Below are 15,444 nucleotides of genomic sequence, written 5' to 3'. Positions count from 1 at the left end.
ATTTTGAACCAACATTTACATGGTGAGTGGCTCAGGGTAGGGCCAAGGAGAATGTGACACTCCAAAATGTAGCAGCAGCTAGAAAGGAACTGATAGTACTTGAGCATTCGCACAGGGGCAATTATACAACTTCTGCAGAGCTGGAGAGTACTGTGTATGTCTCCAGGATGTCTCTGAAAATGTTTAAGATACAGAGGGTGAGATTACATGGCCTGCACACAGGTTTCCACTTAATTTGGAGGCTCTCTTGGGTCAGTTTGTTTCTTGAGACTGAGCTGCTGTGTCTTGGATATTAAGAGTTATAAGATCTCAGAGGAAGCCCAGAGGAGTGAAGAGACTGATAAAGGGAGCAAGTCTGAGGACAGGACATTTTCAACCGAAATACTTATAAAAACCAAGATTGTCCACATCTCACAGAGTTAACAAATTAGACATGGGATTATTTTTCACTAATTGTTACGTTTACCTGAACTCTGGGTCTGAGACTCTGAGAGTCACTTTCTTACTGAATTGAATACTATGAGCTGTCTTGGCAATTTTCAAACACTAGTTGCCAAAATGTTGGAAGAAGACAGCCACCAAAAACAGTGGGATGATATTTGTTATGCATGAACTTGAGCAGAGAAGTTTAAGACAAATCACAAGTAAGCTCTGAGTAAGATGTAAATCACAACAGTTCCTCTTCAAAGCTAGCTCTTTAGCTTAGGCTGGGCTGTTCCTAAGAAGAGAATACCCAGAATTGCAAAAACAACCCCTGTTCTGGAGCTGAGGTCTTTAAACTCTAGAATGAAATGCCACTGGCCTCTTTCTCAAGAGACAGCTCAAAGAGATGTCCAGAAGCATTGAGTAAATTGTGGTATATCAGTAAGTGGACTGAACATTGTCTCTTAAAAATATGTAGTAATATGGAATGATGAGTCCTATGTACTGTTTTTAGTCTAGTTCCAACCCTATAGCAAAGAGCTTCTTTTAGCACCATTATCATGGAAAATAATGTTATTTAGTTAAATAAAAATAGAACAAATATAAAACTATATAGATAATATATAGTATGCAGGTGTGTATGTGTAATTCCAGAGATGCCTCCTCCAAAAATTCTATGGCAAATGTTCACAGAAAAAAGTGTTACATAAAAAACAACAAATATAAACAATGCCTTTCTCTGAGCGTGACTTAAGAAAAATTTCAAGTAATTACCTTATTGTTTTTCTGTATTTCCTTTAGACTGTGTTGCACCTATACATTTAAAACAGTGATTTCTCTAAAGGAAATATTAGCTCTCTGAATATTTAGGGTAGCAATGTATTTTAACATTATTAGGTTAAAAAATAGCAACTGACTGGGTGGAAATGGGTGTGGAGAGTGGAGGTGCAGGACAGAACAGCTGAGATAGAAAGTCCAAAGGAGTCAGGAGGCTATGAGCACGGGCTAGGTTCTCACGGGATACGCACTCCTAAGTAGAAACCTAGCCCGTCCTGCAGTGGCAGACACTTCTGTGCTGCATGCTGCCATTTTAGCTTCCTGCTTTTGTGGAACCAATGCGATTTCTTTCATTCAAATGCTTTGAAGTAACAGTCTGAATTCAGAGAAACCATGGGAATCTAAGCGGAAAATCAATATAAGATGACTTCAACCCTCAGCCTCAGGGGCATCTCCGTATTGTGGTAAAATGGCTCCAGATTGGCTAACTCTAGGGATCCCTTGATCCCTGCTTCTGCTCCCTTTTGTGGAAGCTGCACACCAGACAGTGTGTTAATGCTCTTTAATACCTTAATAGAGATATTTTAAAAGTCTGCATCTGTGAAAGCATATTCACTTACATCTTTCCAAATCAGAGCCCGGACAGTAATAGGGTGCAGCTGGTGAGTGCCTAGCACCTAAGTGACTGTGCGCCTGCACGTGTTGAGGTTTGAGTTGGAGTGTCACCCAGAGAGCACCCTTTACTACTCTCTGGGCCCTGCAAGTTCAAAAGGGAGCGACGGATTGGACACATCTCTTACGAAGCTCACACCAGCACCATGTACCACCGAGCCCAGGCTTGGTAGAAGCTGCTTTGTGACAGTGACTGCCTGTGCTCCACCCACTCCCTCGTCAACCAGATGGTGGGTAAGCCAGCTTCAAAAATCTCATGTTAGCATCTTCCATCAGGTTCCCTGGAAGGACTCTGAGATAGAGATTTTTCATTCAGAAAGTTTACTGGGGTCTTACCTGAGGGGCAAAGAAGAGAAGCTGACTTTGTCAGAAGGAAAAATTGGACTGCAAGGTAAGTACAAAAATGGCATCAACCTACCCCTTTTGGTCTCTGCAGCTGGGATGGGCCCTTCAGAGTTGTCCTAGGTCAGGAAGTTAATTACTGGCTTTTATAGCCCTCACTGTTGGGCAATTGGATACAGTCTGCTGGAAAGGGGACCCGATTTTTACCTCAGGCAGTTCCTAAGGAGGGATGGCCATTGAGAGCCACCAGGTTGCTGTCTTCCAAGGACCTGGGAGGACAAATCTTCCTGTGCAAGGGGTTTGGGTCATTTGAGCAATATGACATTTGTGATAGAGTGAGAAAGAGGAGAAGGGTAAGATGGGATTTAAAAAACCAATGTAGCAATCTTAGATGCAGCAGAAAACATTTTATTGGAGACAGTGGCAGGGTTGGTTCTGCAGCTGAGGAGCCAGTATGCCTGCCCAGGAGTCACAGCCTGAATGAGCTGAATGGTCAGACAAGAAGGATTTTTTGTAGGGTCCAAATTAGAGGGATGCCCTGGGTCTCACTATCATGGAAATGCCCTTCCCTTCACTTGGCGGGATCTCCTGCTCTCACTCTTAGGGCTCCTACAGGACAATGACAGGTCAGTTGGGGAGAGGAGTATCAGGAAAGAAGATTGATCCAAAGAGAGTTGGGAATTGACAATACATGATTTATCAGGAGAGGGAAAGTGAGGCATGGAACTAGACTGTATGGCTCATAGCTATTTCTGCACCTTCAGGGTGGGAGGGAAGAGGGAGTCAGAATGTCTAAACAAGCTTCTCCAGGATATCGTGGCTGACTAACCTTTCTTGTGGAATAATGGTTTTCTTTTGATGGGTATGAATTTTTAAGTTTGTAACAGATCTGAGGATATAAGGTTTTCATTCCTTTGTTTTTCACCCACATACTTTTGCAAGGAGAAAGAGCAGTAGTCTTCCAAATGTAAGGCTACTTAGTAGAGAGTGAGAACTTTAACAGTAAGAGGCAATTTAGTCAAGGGGAGACCATTTAAAAAAAGAGTGTAGTAAAAAGGTGGCTGTTTTGAAAAGGCCCTCTGGTGAGAAGCAGGGTAGCTCCTGCCCAGCCTGGCCTTCCTACTCGATCTTGAACTGCTTCAGGTACGTCCGGATATCTGACTTGACGTCACTGACTGGAGCCCGATGGAACCAGCGCATGACAGGGACTCCATCAGGCCCCACCAGGAACTTTTCAAAATTCCAGCGAATGTCCTGGACCTTTATGGGCTCCCAGGAGATATGTTTGAAAGAGCCCAAAAGCTCAGAAGGGTGAGGACAGGATTGCTGAAGCAGAGAGATGGAAAAGAGAAATGACAACATCATTTCTACTTCTGGATGGTCCAGGCTATTTTCATGCACAGGCAATGCACGCTCCTCCTACACCTAGGCATTTTAATTCCCTGTGACCCTTAATAAATTCTATGAATTGCCATAATACCTACTACCAAGAATGTTTTAGATGTTTTAGCAAGTGTGTCCCTTCTTTATGTTTTTCTCCACGACCTCATCACAAAATCACGCTGCTATGGGTAAGATACTCTCAGGCTTTTGGATTCTTTTTCTGCTAGTAACTTGGATTAGAATGTGGTTTCTCAGGTCTTTGGCACTTCAAAAATATCTTTTGGGGCCAACACAGAGTTTTGAGCATTTTGTTTTATCAAATGAGAAATTAACAAACAATCATCACGTCATCATTTGATTTAATAAAAAAGATTATTTTAAGAATAAATTACAGGACAGCCCTATAAGTCACTTGACTTTATAAAACTCTATACTGTTCTGGTTTCTTTGGTTTACTGAGGACTGGGCTTTGGCCCACAGCCCAGCACTTAGGAATGATGGACTCTGGTGATCTTTAGGGAGCCTTTCAGCTCTCACATTCTCTGTATCTAAAAGTTGTTTCATAAAAGACACTGAAGTATGCTTCACCAGGTGATTTCTATGTCTCCCTCTCTAGAATGAGCTTACCAAGGGGCAGGGACTGTGCCTTACTCATCTTTAGATTCTTAGTACTTAGTAAACCGCCTTATAGACAGCAGGCACTCAATAAATGTGCCATGAATGAATGAATGAGTGACTGTCAATGAGCAAAAGAGGGTGGTCCCTGTAAAAGCTACAATTTTTAACAACTCTCTCCACCACACAAAGCTAGAGCTCCATAGATACTAGCAGATTAAACCCCACTCCCTATGCTGATCTGGAGATTTCGTTCAGAGCCCACTCCCATCTCTGGGTGCAAGCCCTTGGGTCCATTTCTACCACACCAACTCTATGTTGGACACATCAGGAAAGAAGAGGCTTGTGTCAGTAGTTCACTTACCTTCAGAAAGGTGAAGACCTTCTGCTCTTTTTCGCCATTCACATCGCCTTTCTCAAAGAGCTGGAAACTGGGTACATATCCTCCCCCTGGACGGACATACCTGTAATGAGCCATAATGGTACCAGGAAGCTCCAGGACATAAGAAAGTTATGATGGAACACCAGACTTTGAGGTCATGGGGAAGGGAAGAAAGGGGTGGCCATATAGGAACAGAGCTGGGAAGGAAAAGAGAGCCATTTTTTTACTTTGGCCTTCCTGACTCATTTGACTTTTCTCTGTTAGACAATCTGCCCCTTGCCCTACATTGTCTCTGTAACAGCTATTTCAATGCTCCTGCCCCTTCACAGTCCTTCCAGGTCGCACTGCACAGGGAGGGAAGAAGGTCTCTGGATACAGCCTGATTTACACCAGGGTAGGTCAAAGTTAAAGTAAGTTTGCAGCCCTGGCAGGTGCGTCTAAGTGGTTAGAGTGTTGGCCCGATCAACAAAAGGTTGTGGATTCAATTCCCAGTCAAGGGCACATACCTAGGTTGCAGGTTCACCCTTGGTTGGGGCACATGCAGGAGGCAACCAGTCAATGTGTTTCTATCACATTTCTCTCCCTCCCTCATTCCCTCCCTCCCTCCCTCTCTTTCTGAAAAGCAATGGAAAAAATATCCTTGGGTGAGTTTTAACAAAAATAAATAAATAAAGTCCGTTTGCAGTCGCTGCTGTGCCTACTAGACCAGCAGTATACAGTAGGTCCCACACAGGCCCCTGGAGACCGAGGAAAGGCGGACAGAGGCCTCCTAATGGTTTTGAGCAGGTACTTACTTTAGTCCGGGAAGGATCTCTGAGTTCTCTCCTGGTTCTTGCTTTCCAAATTGATTGCAGGGAAAGCCCAATACAACCAAGCCAAAGGGCTTCAGCTCCTCCTGAAGTGTGTTCAGTTCTGTGATATAGATGGGACAACACAGAGATGGGACAATATGTCAGCTGGCTAGAGACTGCCTTGTGTAGAGAAAGATTCCATTTTACAGAGACAGAAACCCAGGCCCAAGGAAGAAAAAATTCCCTAGATTAGAAAGGCTATTAGCGGCAAGGCTGAAGTCAGATAAGGAATCTTCAGACATGCATTTGAAACCCTTTATTGAAGTACAGTATTTGCCAAATGTACAACACATCAGAATCAGCTGCCCTTAAAAATAAGGATGCCTAGGCCCCAATCCAGAGTTCTCTGGTGTTACTCCTCTAAGATGGCTCCTAGGCATCTTTATTACTCAAAAGTTCACCAGGTAAAATCATACAACTGCTAAGGAAAATAGAATGGAAGTTCCTCAAACAAATTAAAAAATGGAACTGACAGTGATCCAGCAATCCCACTTTTAGGAATGTGTACAAATAATTGAAAGCAGAGTCTCAAAGAGATATTTGTACACTCGTGTCCATAGCAGCACTATTCATAAGAGTCAAGAGGTGGAAGCAACCCAAACTGATGGATGGATGAATAAACAAATGTTGGCATATTCATACAATGGAATATTATTCAGCCTCAAAAAGGAGGGAAATTCTGTCACACGCTACAACATGGATGAACCTTGAAGATAGTTGGTTAAGTAAAATAAACTAATTATAAAAAGACAAATATTGTATGATTTCACTTACATGAGGTATATAAAGTAGTTAAATTTACAGAAACATGATTAGAATGGTGGTTTCTAGACCTGAGGGGAAGGAGGAAGAGCAGGTCTGTTTAATGGGTATAGAGTTTCAGTTTTGCAAGATAAAAAGTTCTGGAAATTTGTTTTACAACAATGTGAATGTCTTAATACTATTGAACGGAACACTTAAAAAGGGTTAAGATGCTAAATTTTGTTATGTCTTTCCTTGCCACGCTTTTTTAATCCTTGCCTGAGGATGTGCTTATTTATTTTAGAGAGAGCAAGGGAGAGGGAGAGAGAGAGGATGGAGAGAAACATCGATTGGTTGCCTCCCATATGTGCTGAGCCTCGGATCAAACTGCAACCTAGGTATGTGCCCTGACCAGAATCAAACCCACAACTCTTGGTGTATGAAACGATGGCTCCAACTACTGCTCCACCTTGCTAGGGCCCTTTGCTACAATTTTTTAAAAAGCTCACCATGTAATTTTTAAACAAAGCTAGGCTTAAACATCACTGCTCATCAGCTTTTGTCTTTTGGTTGGTTAATTGGTAGACTGAATATTTTTTTTAAAGAAAAAGGCATGGACAGTGACAATGGACTTCTCTCCTGTGTGCAGGCTGACTCACCCTGGGTGGAGTGTGGATAAACCTGACAGGGGCAAAGAGAACCAGAGAAGTTCCAAGTTGAGCTTTAATCATCTTCAGATGTTAAACATGCATTCTACTGAAAATCCTCATTGATATGCCAAAACACAAAATCCAACTGCCTTCTCCCACTGCCAGGAAGTTTGCCAGCTTGTCTGCTCAGACTTTTATAATCATCCTCTTTGTTAACCCTTTCTGGGCTACATGCCTTCAGTCCTCTGGTAAACACTAGCCAGGCCCACTCAGATTCAGCTCAACCAACTGGTACCTCCTCTTAGTGTTTTTATTTATTTTTATTCTTATACAAGATTGCTTTCCTGTTTCCACATGGTTCTTCAGTACCTTTCCCCATACCCTTCTTTCTTGTCTTCTGTCACTGTAGATAATCTCATCTTCCAGGAAAAAGAGACAGTAAATCATAAAGCTGGTCCTCCAGTCCACAAGCAAACATTCCTCAGTCTTCTCACCTGTTGTGTAGGGTGGAAACTGAATAAACTGGCTTTACCATGCTCTTAAACTGGTAAAATAAACTCTGGTTTGATAGAATATTATTTATTATTCAGTCTTTAAAAAAATGAGGAAATGGCTTGAACTCCAAAGCACCTTATTAATTTTAAAAAGCAACATGACAAGCAGTATTTATATTATGTTATCAGCTGGAGGGAAAGCAGAAAAGAGAATCATTCTAAAAACAGGGTGAGGCAAAAGTAGGTTTACAATCAAGAGTACACAAAACACAGAGTTCATTCTTCTATTATTATTATTTTTAAAAATATATCTTTATTGATTTCAGAGAGAGGAAAGGAGAGGGAGAGAGAGATAGAAACATCAATGATGAGAGAGTCATTGATTGAGCCCGCAACCCAGGCATGTGCCCTGACCGGGAATCGAACCCCGATCACCTGGATCCTAGGTCGACGCTCAACTGCTGAGCCACACCCGGCCGGGCCATTCTTTTATTATTATTTACTAATCATTGTAGCATTTTCCATACGAACAACTGTAAACCTACTTTTGCCCCACCCTGTACTATGTAAACATGATAATATTGTTTGTCTGGAGTGAGGGGAAGAAGTGGAACAACTTTTTATTCTAAATATTTTCATTCCTTTTGAATTGTGAAACTTTTGAATATATTACCCATTCAAGACATAATTAGAAACAATAAGTGAAGTTCTGATTAGTTCAAATAAAAGAAATGCATCTGTTTCTGATATCGTCCATTTTCATTCTTTACAGACTTTTAAACCACATGGCCTCAAGTATGAGAGAGAGAAAATACTTCCCTGCACAGTGCACACAGAGAGAAAGCCACATCTAGAGGAGGTGTCAAGGTTGGAGAGGGAATGTTTGCCTCTATTATCGCCTCCTCCTTTACCGGCTTCACTCCAGTCAAATGCAATTTTAAGTATAAAGTACCTTTATCCCTTTTGTTGAGTTGTATGAGTTCTTTATATATTTTGTAAATTAGCCCCTTATCACATGTATCATTGTCGAGTATGTTTTCCCTTACTGTGGGGTTCCTTTGTATTTTGAGGATGGTTTCTTTTGCTGTGCAGAAGCTCTTTACTTTGAGGTAGACACATTTGTTTATTTATTCCTTTGCTTCCCTTGCCTAGGTGATGTATCTCTGAAAGTTCTGCTATGTGAGACGTCCAATATTTTACTGCCTATGTTTTCTTTTAAGATTTTTATGGTTTCACAGCTTACATTTAAGCCTTTTATCCATCTTCAGTTTATTTTTGTGTATAGTGTAAGTTGCTGATCTAGTTTCATATTTTGCATGCACCTGCCCAATTTTCTCAACACTATTTATTGAAGAGACTGTCTTTACTCCATTGCATGCTTTGCCTCCTTTGTCAAATATTAATTGTGCATAAAGGTGTGGGTCAATTTCTGGGTTATCTGTTCTGTTCCATTGATCTGTATGTCTGTTCTTGTGCCAATACCAGGTTATTTTGATTACAATGGCTTTGTAATATCTGGTATTGTGATTCCTCCAACTTTGTTCTTCTTTCTCAAAATGGCGGCTATTCAGGGTCTTTTTTGGTTCCATAGAAATGTTTGGAATATTTGTTCTAGATCTGTGAATATGCTGTTGGTATTTTAATAGACATTGCTTTGAATCTATAAATTGCTTTGGGTAGTATGGACATTTTAATGATGGTAATTCTTCCAATCCATGAATATGGTATGTTCTTCCACTCGTTTATATCTTCCTCTATCTCCTTTTGCAATGTCCTGTAGTTTTCTGAGTACAGGTCCTTTACCTCCTTGGTTAAGTTTATTCCTAGGTATCTTATTTTTTTAGTTGCAATGGTAAATGAGATTGGTTTTTTTTGTTTGTTTGTTTGTTTTTTAGTTTCTCTTTCTGAGTCCACTATTGGTGTATAAAAATGCCATCGGTTTTCAGATGTTAATTTTGTATCCTGTTACTTTGCCAAATTCATTTATTAAATCTAGTAGTTTTTTGGTGGAATCTTTAGGGTTTTTTTATATACAATATCATGTCATCTGCAAATAATGATAGTTTTACTTTCTCCTTTCTAATTTAGATACCTTTTATGTTTTCTTCTTGTCTGATTGCTGTGGCTATGCTGAATAAGAGTGGTGAAAGTGGACACCCCTGTCTTATTCCTGATCTTAGGGGAAATGGTTTTAGTTTTTGCCTATTGAGTCTGATGTTGGCTGTAGGTTTCCAATTAGAAAATGGGCTAAGGACCTGAATAGACCCTTCTCCAAAGAGGACATATTGATGACCAAAAGATATGTGGAAAAATGCTCAGTGTCACTAGTCATCAGAGGGATGCAAGTTAAAACCACAATGAGGTATTACCTCACACCTGTCAGAATGGCTGCCATCAACAAATCAAGAAACACCAAGTTCTGGTGAGGGTGTGGAGAAAAGGGAAACTAAGTACACTGCTGGTGAGAATGCAGACTCGTGCAGCCACTATGGAGTTTCTTCAGAAAACTAAAAATGGAACTGCCATTTGACCCAGTGATCCCACTTCTAGAAATATAATCCTAAGAATCCTAAAACACTAATCAGAAAGAACATATGCACCCTTATGTTCATAGCAGCATTATTTAAAACAGGTAAGATCTGGAAACAGCCATCAGTAGATGAGTGGATAAAAAAGCTGTGGGATATTTACACAGTGGAATACTATGCAGCTGTAAAAAAGAAAGATCTCTTACCCTTCGAGACAGCATGGATGGACCTGGAGAATATTATGCTAAGCGAAATAAGCCAGTCAGAGAAAGACATATATCACATGATCTCACTTTTATGTTGAATCTAATGAACAAAATAAACTGACTAACAAAGTAGGACCATAGACATGGAAGCATAGAACAGACTGACAGTTCTCAGGGAAGGTGGGAGGGAGGGCAGGAAGAGATTAACCAAAGAACTTATATACATATGTGCATAGTCCATGGACATAGACAACAGACAAGTGAAGGCCTGAGGTGGGGCAGGAGCTGGGTGGAGAGAGGCTAAGGAGTGAAAATGGGTGACATCTGTAATACTCTCAACAACAAAATAAATAAATACAAAATTTAAAAAGTGCCTTCCCCCCTTTTCCTTGTCTTTTAAGTTACCTGTAAAATCTTGAAAAAGTCTCAAAAATATTTATCCAAAGATTTGAATTTTTGGAGAGGCTCCTAGTTCTCACATATATATTGGGTCTCCTTGAGATCTCAGGAGCAAAGCGTAGGCAGGACATAGAGAAGGAATCAGCAAACGTTCTCTGGACAAGTTAGATAGTAATTACTTCAGAATTTACAAGCCAGATGCTCTCTGTCACTACTCATACCACTACTCAACACTGCCTTGTTGCATAAAATCAACCACATATGTATATATGCATATGTAAATGAATGGGCATGGCTGTGTTCCAATAAATCTTTGTCTACAAAGGCAGGCAGTTGGCCAGATTTCGCCTATGGGCCAGCATTTGCTGACACCTGACATTAGGGAATGAAGTCACTTGATTGTAAGTATTCATTTTGATGAATACTTACCTAGAATATACTGTAAGTATTCATTTTGATGAATACTCACCTAGAATATACTGAAAACTTAGCCCCCAGGGGATTTAGATATAAATTCTTACCAGGATATTGAACTGTTAGACCACAGTAGGTGGCCACATTGACAAAAAGGACATGCTTTCCCGCATACTGCTTGAACGAAATGCGTTCCTTTCCATCAAGACTGAGGGCATCATATTCATAGATGGTGCCTTTTACATCTTTGTAGCAATCCATCTGGAAGATTTAAAAAAGATAACATTAATAACAAAAGTTTCTAACGTCTGTTCACTCTTTCAGTGCACTCAATGAAGAACATATGCATTGGCTGGAGCTCCTGACACAGACAAGAGTTGTATAGACATTAATGACAAGACTGAAAGTTCCTATGACTTGAAAGCCAATGGTTTTTTGAGCAAAAAACAGTCAAATCTCTCTTCCTGTTATCCTGGAAGAAGCTGGTTACCAGGAAATGCCTGGATGAATGAAAAAGAGCAGAGAGTCATGAGCTGGGGAGGGAGGACCTGGGACTAAGTGGGGCAAAGAGAGAAGTACACCAGCCCTCACGTTTCTGTGAGAATAAGGCTACTTCTTGGCTTTGAGCTGGAGATCCCACCTGGATCCTCTCAACGTAGGAAAGGTTTTTAATTGCTTAAGTACTTCACAACAGCCTAGTTACTTTAACTTTCCCTAAGCCTTCTGACTTCTCACTGCACCCATTAGCATGGTGGAGTGCAAAGAGCTCTGGCTCTTTGATTTGTGGAATCAGAAGTCAGTTCTATTGTTAAATTCCTTTGTGAACCTGAGAGTTCTCATTCTTGACCCTCAGTTTACCCAATGGTAAAATGAAGACATTCATCCAGATTATTATTAGATCCTCAAGGGGCCTTCCAGGTTTAACATTCTAGAATCTAATATCATCTCTACCTTGATTAATTTTCTCTCTCATATCACTCTCTTATTCGTATGATGATCTTACAAGCCAATACTATAAAAAATCCAACTTTTTGTAGCTCCCTAGAAAGCAGATGAAGAGGTAAGAAATCCATCGGTAAGCAGTTCACTAAGATCTGTCTAGCCAGCAGTATCCCTCTTATTACACACTCAGCTCCTCACCCCACTGTGCTCTTGGTATCTAATACTTGCCTTCATCATCAGCTCCATTTGTCCTGTTTCTTCCCAAATCTCCTGGTCATATTTGATCAGAGTTCTACATAAAAGAAATAAGTTCTATTTGCCTATTCTTAGGTTAAATTCCTCTACAAGGTGATTTCATCATATTCCCCCACCTCTATCCATGCAGGGTCCATGCAGTACCCAAAATGTACTGAGGGGAGTTGCTACAAATTGCTCATGGGATATAGGGAGTTTAAAATAGGAAGTATGAAAAGGAAGTTACCAAACCATGTGGTGAGAAAAAGGCAGAGGTTAACTGATCAAAGAAAGGATAAAAAGACATATCTGATAAGGAAGGTCCAGACTTAAATTAAGAATAAATTAGACTCCCTGGAAATGCAATGGACTAGAAAAGATGTTAGCCAAACACCATCTACCCCCCACATCTGAAGAAGGAGTGATGCAACACAAAACAAAACGTAACTTTTTCAACCTTATAACCCACCGGTTCTATCATTAGCACACCAGTTTGTAGCTACTCAGTCTCTACTCTTGGGGGGAAGGTGCTTTCTCTATGAAAGCTTTTGCATTTTCCCCTAAATGCAATCACACATACATGCACTAGCAAAACCGAGGCATGTATAAAGAAGATATTATATGAAAACATCCATTTCTGTTTTTATGATGCGTGGTTCCAAGCTAAACATTTTCAAGAATTTGCCTTTTCCCCCTTTGCTACTGCAATGAAAATTACTAAAAAGCGTGTTGGCTACTAGGATGTGGGGACTTAGAGAAGCTTTAGACTTGAAGACCCTTTTAGTCCAGATCACTCCTGAACTCCATGGTGGTTGCAGATTTATTTAAATCTGTATGTGTCTCAAGTACATCCAGAATCAGCTTTTATTAAGCAATTTCTACAGCCCAGGGCCTCCACACCCAATTAGGCAGCACTGGGTAACACAAAAATGTATCAATTCTCAAAAACAGAAAGTCACCCAGGAGGTTCTCTAGAGAGGGAGGAAGATCTTACTAAAGCTGCCGTTTATATAACATGATATATGAACAACAATTATTGCTCACACTCCCATAAGGCGGATACTCTTACCCACAAGTCTATAATGAGGAAGCTTGCAGAGGCTAAAAGAGGTGAAGGGACTGTTCAAGGCTGAGAGTGGTGACCACTGTGTGTCCCTAGCTTCATGATTCCCTTTTACTCCAAGTTATCTAATTCACATGTAATTCATCGCTATCCTTCCCTCAACCACCCTTATCACTGACATGCACACGTTTTTGGTGTATTTTTAAAGATTACAACTCACTGAAGGCTCAGATGATGCTTAGCATTTTTGGCAATATAACATTTATTATTGTTTATTAATCCTCGCCCGAGGATATGCTTATTGCTTTTAGAGACAGGGGGAGGGAGAGGGAGAAAGAGAAACATCTATGTGAGAGAACATCAATTAGTTGCTCTCTGTACACGACCCAACCGGGGATGGAACCCACAACCTATGTATGTGCCCTGAATGGGAATCGAACCTGAAACCTTTCAGTATATAGGACAATGCTCCAACCTACTGAGCTGCACTGGACAGGGCTGCCATGCACATGTTTAGTCAACAAGGCAACTGTGCCAGGAATTGGAAATAAAATTGTGGCTAGAATCTGAGGCTCCTGATTCTAAACCCAGTTGTTTCAGGCCTCCTATTATTCTTTCCATGTGTTTTATGTTTCTTTGATTGATAGGGGAAGGGCACATAATAAGGATAAAGCCACAGTTGTTTAATGATTATTCAGCTTACTAACTATAAATAAAGAGGTTTTCTCACAGACCCTGGGAAACTGGAGGATGTGTTGCAAGAATAAAAACAGGACTGTAAAAAGAAATACATTTTAAAAGCAGACATGGCTGGCGTGCCTGGACCCTGACCCCCTCCGGAGTTTGCCTCAGCCTCAGGAATAGGACTTTGAGCTCCTGATGGCTGGGCTGTCCCTCCCCCTTTCCCTGTAACACTCGCAGCTCTCAGCTGCATGATTGTCTTCTCACTCACTGGTATCACATTGTTTGCGGGTAGCTTTTATCGTGCGCTCTACTACCAGTCAACGTAAAACGTATAAATACGTTTCCCGCATACAATGCGGTATATAATCTGCCAGCTGGCTCAGGTTGGGGGCTCTGTGAGGACCAGAGCAGAATTTCCAGGGTGACCTGCTGCTCTCTCCATACCGCCAGCATTATTGGAATAAATGCTCATATATGATTCAACCTTGTCTCTGTTTAATTTCGCTCAAATAGTGACAGGTGGCCTCGGACCCATGTGTTCGGCATCATGATGACTCTGACTATCCATCCCTAAAAGCTCCCACATTATTTTTTCCTCCTCTTTGTGGTTTTCCTGCTTAGCTCCGTGTGAGGTGACTCAACACAACCTCTCTTCCAAACCCTTGTCCCCACCCACTCTGATGTCCATGGCTCTCCCAGGCCTCAGACCCAGCTCTGAGGCAGGTACTGATAGGGCTGGAGGGCTATCCAGGTGGCCTCTACCTGGAGAAGGAGAAGAGAAAGGACCACTTCCTACCCATATTTAATTCAAGGAACACCCATTTATAGATTTGAAGAGATTCAAAGAGAAGAAAAAAGAAGAGAAGAAATGTTTAGAGGAAACTGCAAAACAGAAGAAAGCAGAGGTTGGAGTCATACGAGAGGACTAAAGAGTGGGATCTTGGGGAGCAAGACAAAAGAGTGACTTCTAACCAAAGAACTACGTGCACATAAGCATAACTCACGGACAGACAACAGCACTGGGAAGGGGACACACTTTCAACAATAACTATGGGAATTCAACAATACAGATAACTTATAAAGCAGAGCAATTTCACATCAGAACCTTCCCTGCTTTCTCTGGAAGTCACTCACCTTCATCTTCTCCAGCTTGGGGTGCGTCTGCACAAAGCCAGCTAGGAGGAGGGGGATGAGACAGGATGCCCGCAGCTGTGCAGCCATGACGAGTGCTGTAGAACAGAGCCCGCAAGCCTGAGGTCCTCACGCACCTCAGCGGCCTTTATATCTTGGCAGAGACTAGCCCAAGCCCACACAGGCCAATAGCAGGGCGGTGGGTATTTCTGGGGTGTGAGTGGGGCACGAGGCCGTAGAATTTAAACCACATCCTTACCCACACACCCCCATGAGCACTCAGTGTGCAGCAGTGCAATGAGGACCTGGGACTCCTAAATCGTGGCAGCATTGCGAGAAGGTGATCGCAAGCACACCATGGCCCTCTAAGGTTATTTCTTTTTCTCAATGCGGACACAGCCTCCTAGACTTTGCAGTAAAGTCACTGCAAAAAGGGTGACAAGAACTATTTTTAATATTATTTGAGCTTTAAAAAGTCAAAGGATGCACCACATAGGATTTCTTTAAAAGAAT

The 15,444-nt window shown here is 41.4% G+C and overlaps 1 protein-coding gene across 2 annotated transcripts; it reads right to left on the bottom strand.

Annotated features, from left to right (window-relative positions):
• Nucleotides 1–3,333: 3,333 nt before the first annotated feature.
• On the bottom strand, nucleotides 3,334–15,021 carry LOC107543157 (epididymal secretory glutathione peroxidase-like). Of its 2 annotated transcripts, XM_016220614.1 has the most exons (5): nucleotides 14,935–15,021; nucleotides 10,985–11,138; nucleotides 5,389–5,506; nucleotides 4,577–4,676; nucleotides 3,334–3,540 (listed from the first exon to the last, which is right to left on the bottom strand). In XM_016220614.1, exons 1-5 carry the CDS (start codon nucleotides 15,019–15,021, stop codon nucleotides 3,334–3,336), a joined length of 666 nt encoding a protein of 221 aa, XP_016076100.1. The 2 variants fall into 2 exon arrangements, with proteins under 2 accessions (XP_016076100.1, XP_087673188.1); XM_087817062.1 differs by lacking the exons at nucleotides 3,334–3,540; nucleotides 5,389–5,506 and having other exon boundaries at nucleotides 4,615–4,676.
• Nucleotides 15,022–15,444: the final 423 nt, after the last annotated feature.

Source organism: Miniopterus natalensis, chromosome 5, assembly GCF_054644295.1.
Source record: "Miniopterus natalensis isolate mMinNat1 chromosome 5, mMinNat1.hap1, whole genome shotgun sequence".
Lineage (NCBI taxonomy): Eukaryota > Metazoa > Chordata > Mammalia > Chiroptera > Miniopteridae > Miniopterus > Miniopterus natalensis.
This window is presented reverse-complemented; position numbering and strand designations above follow the sequence as displayed.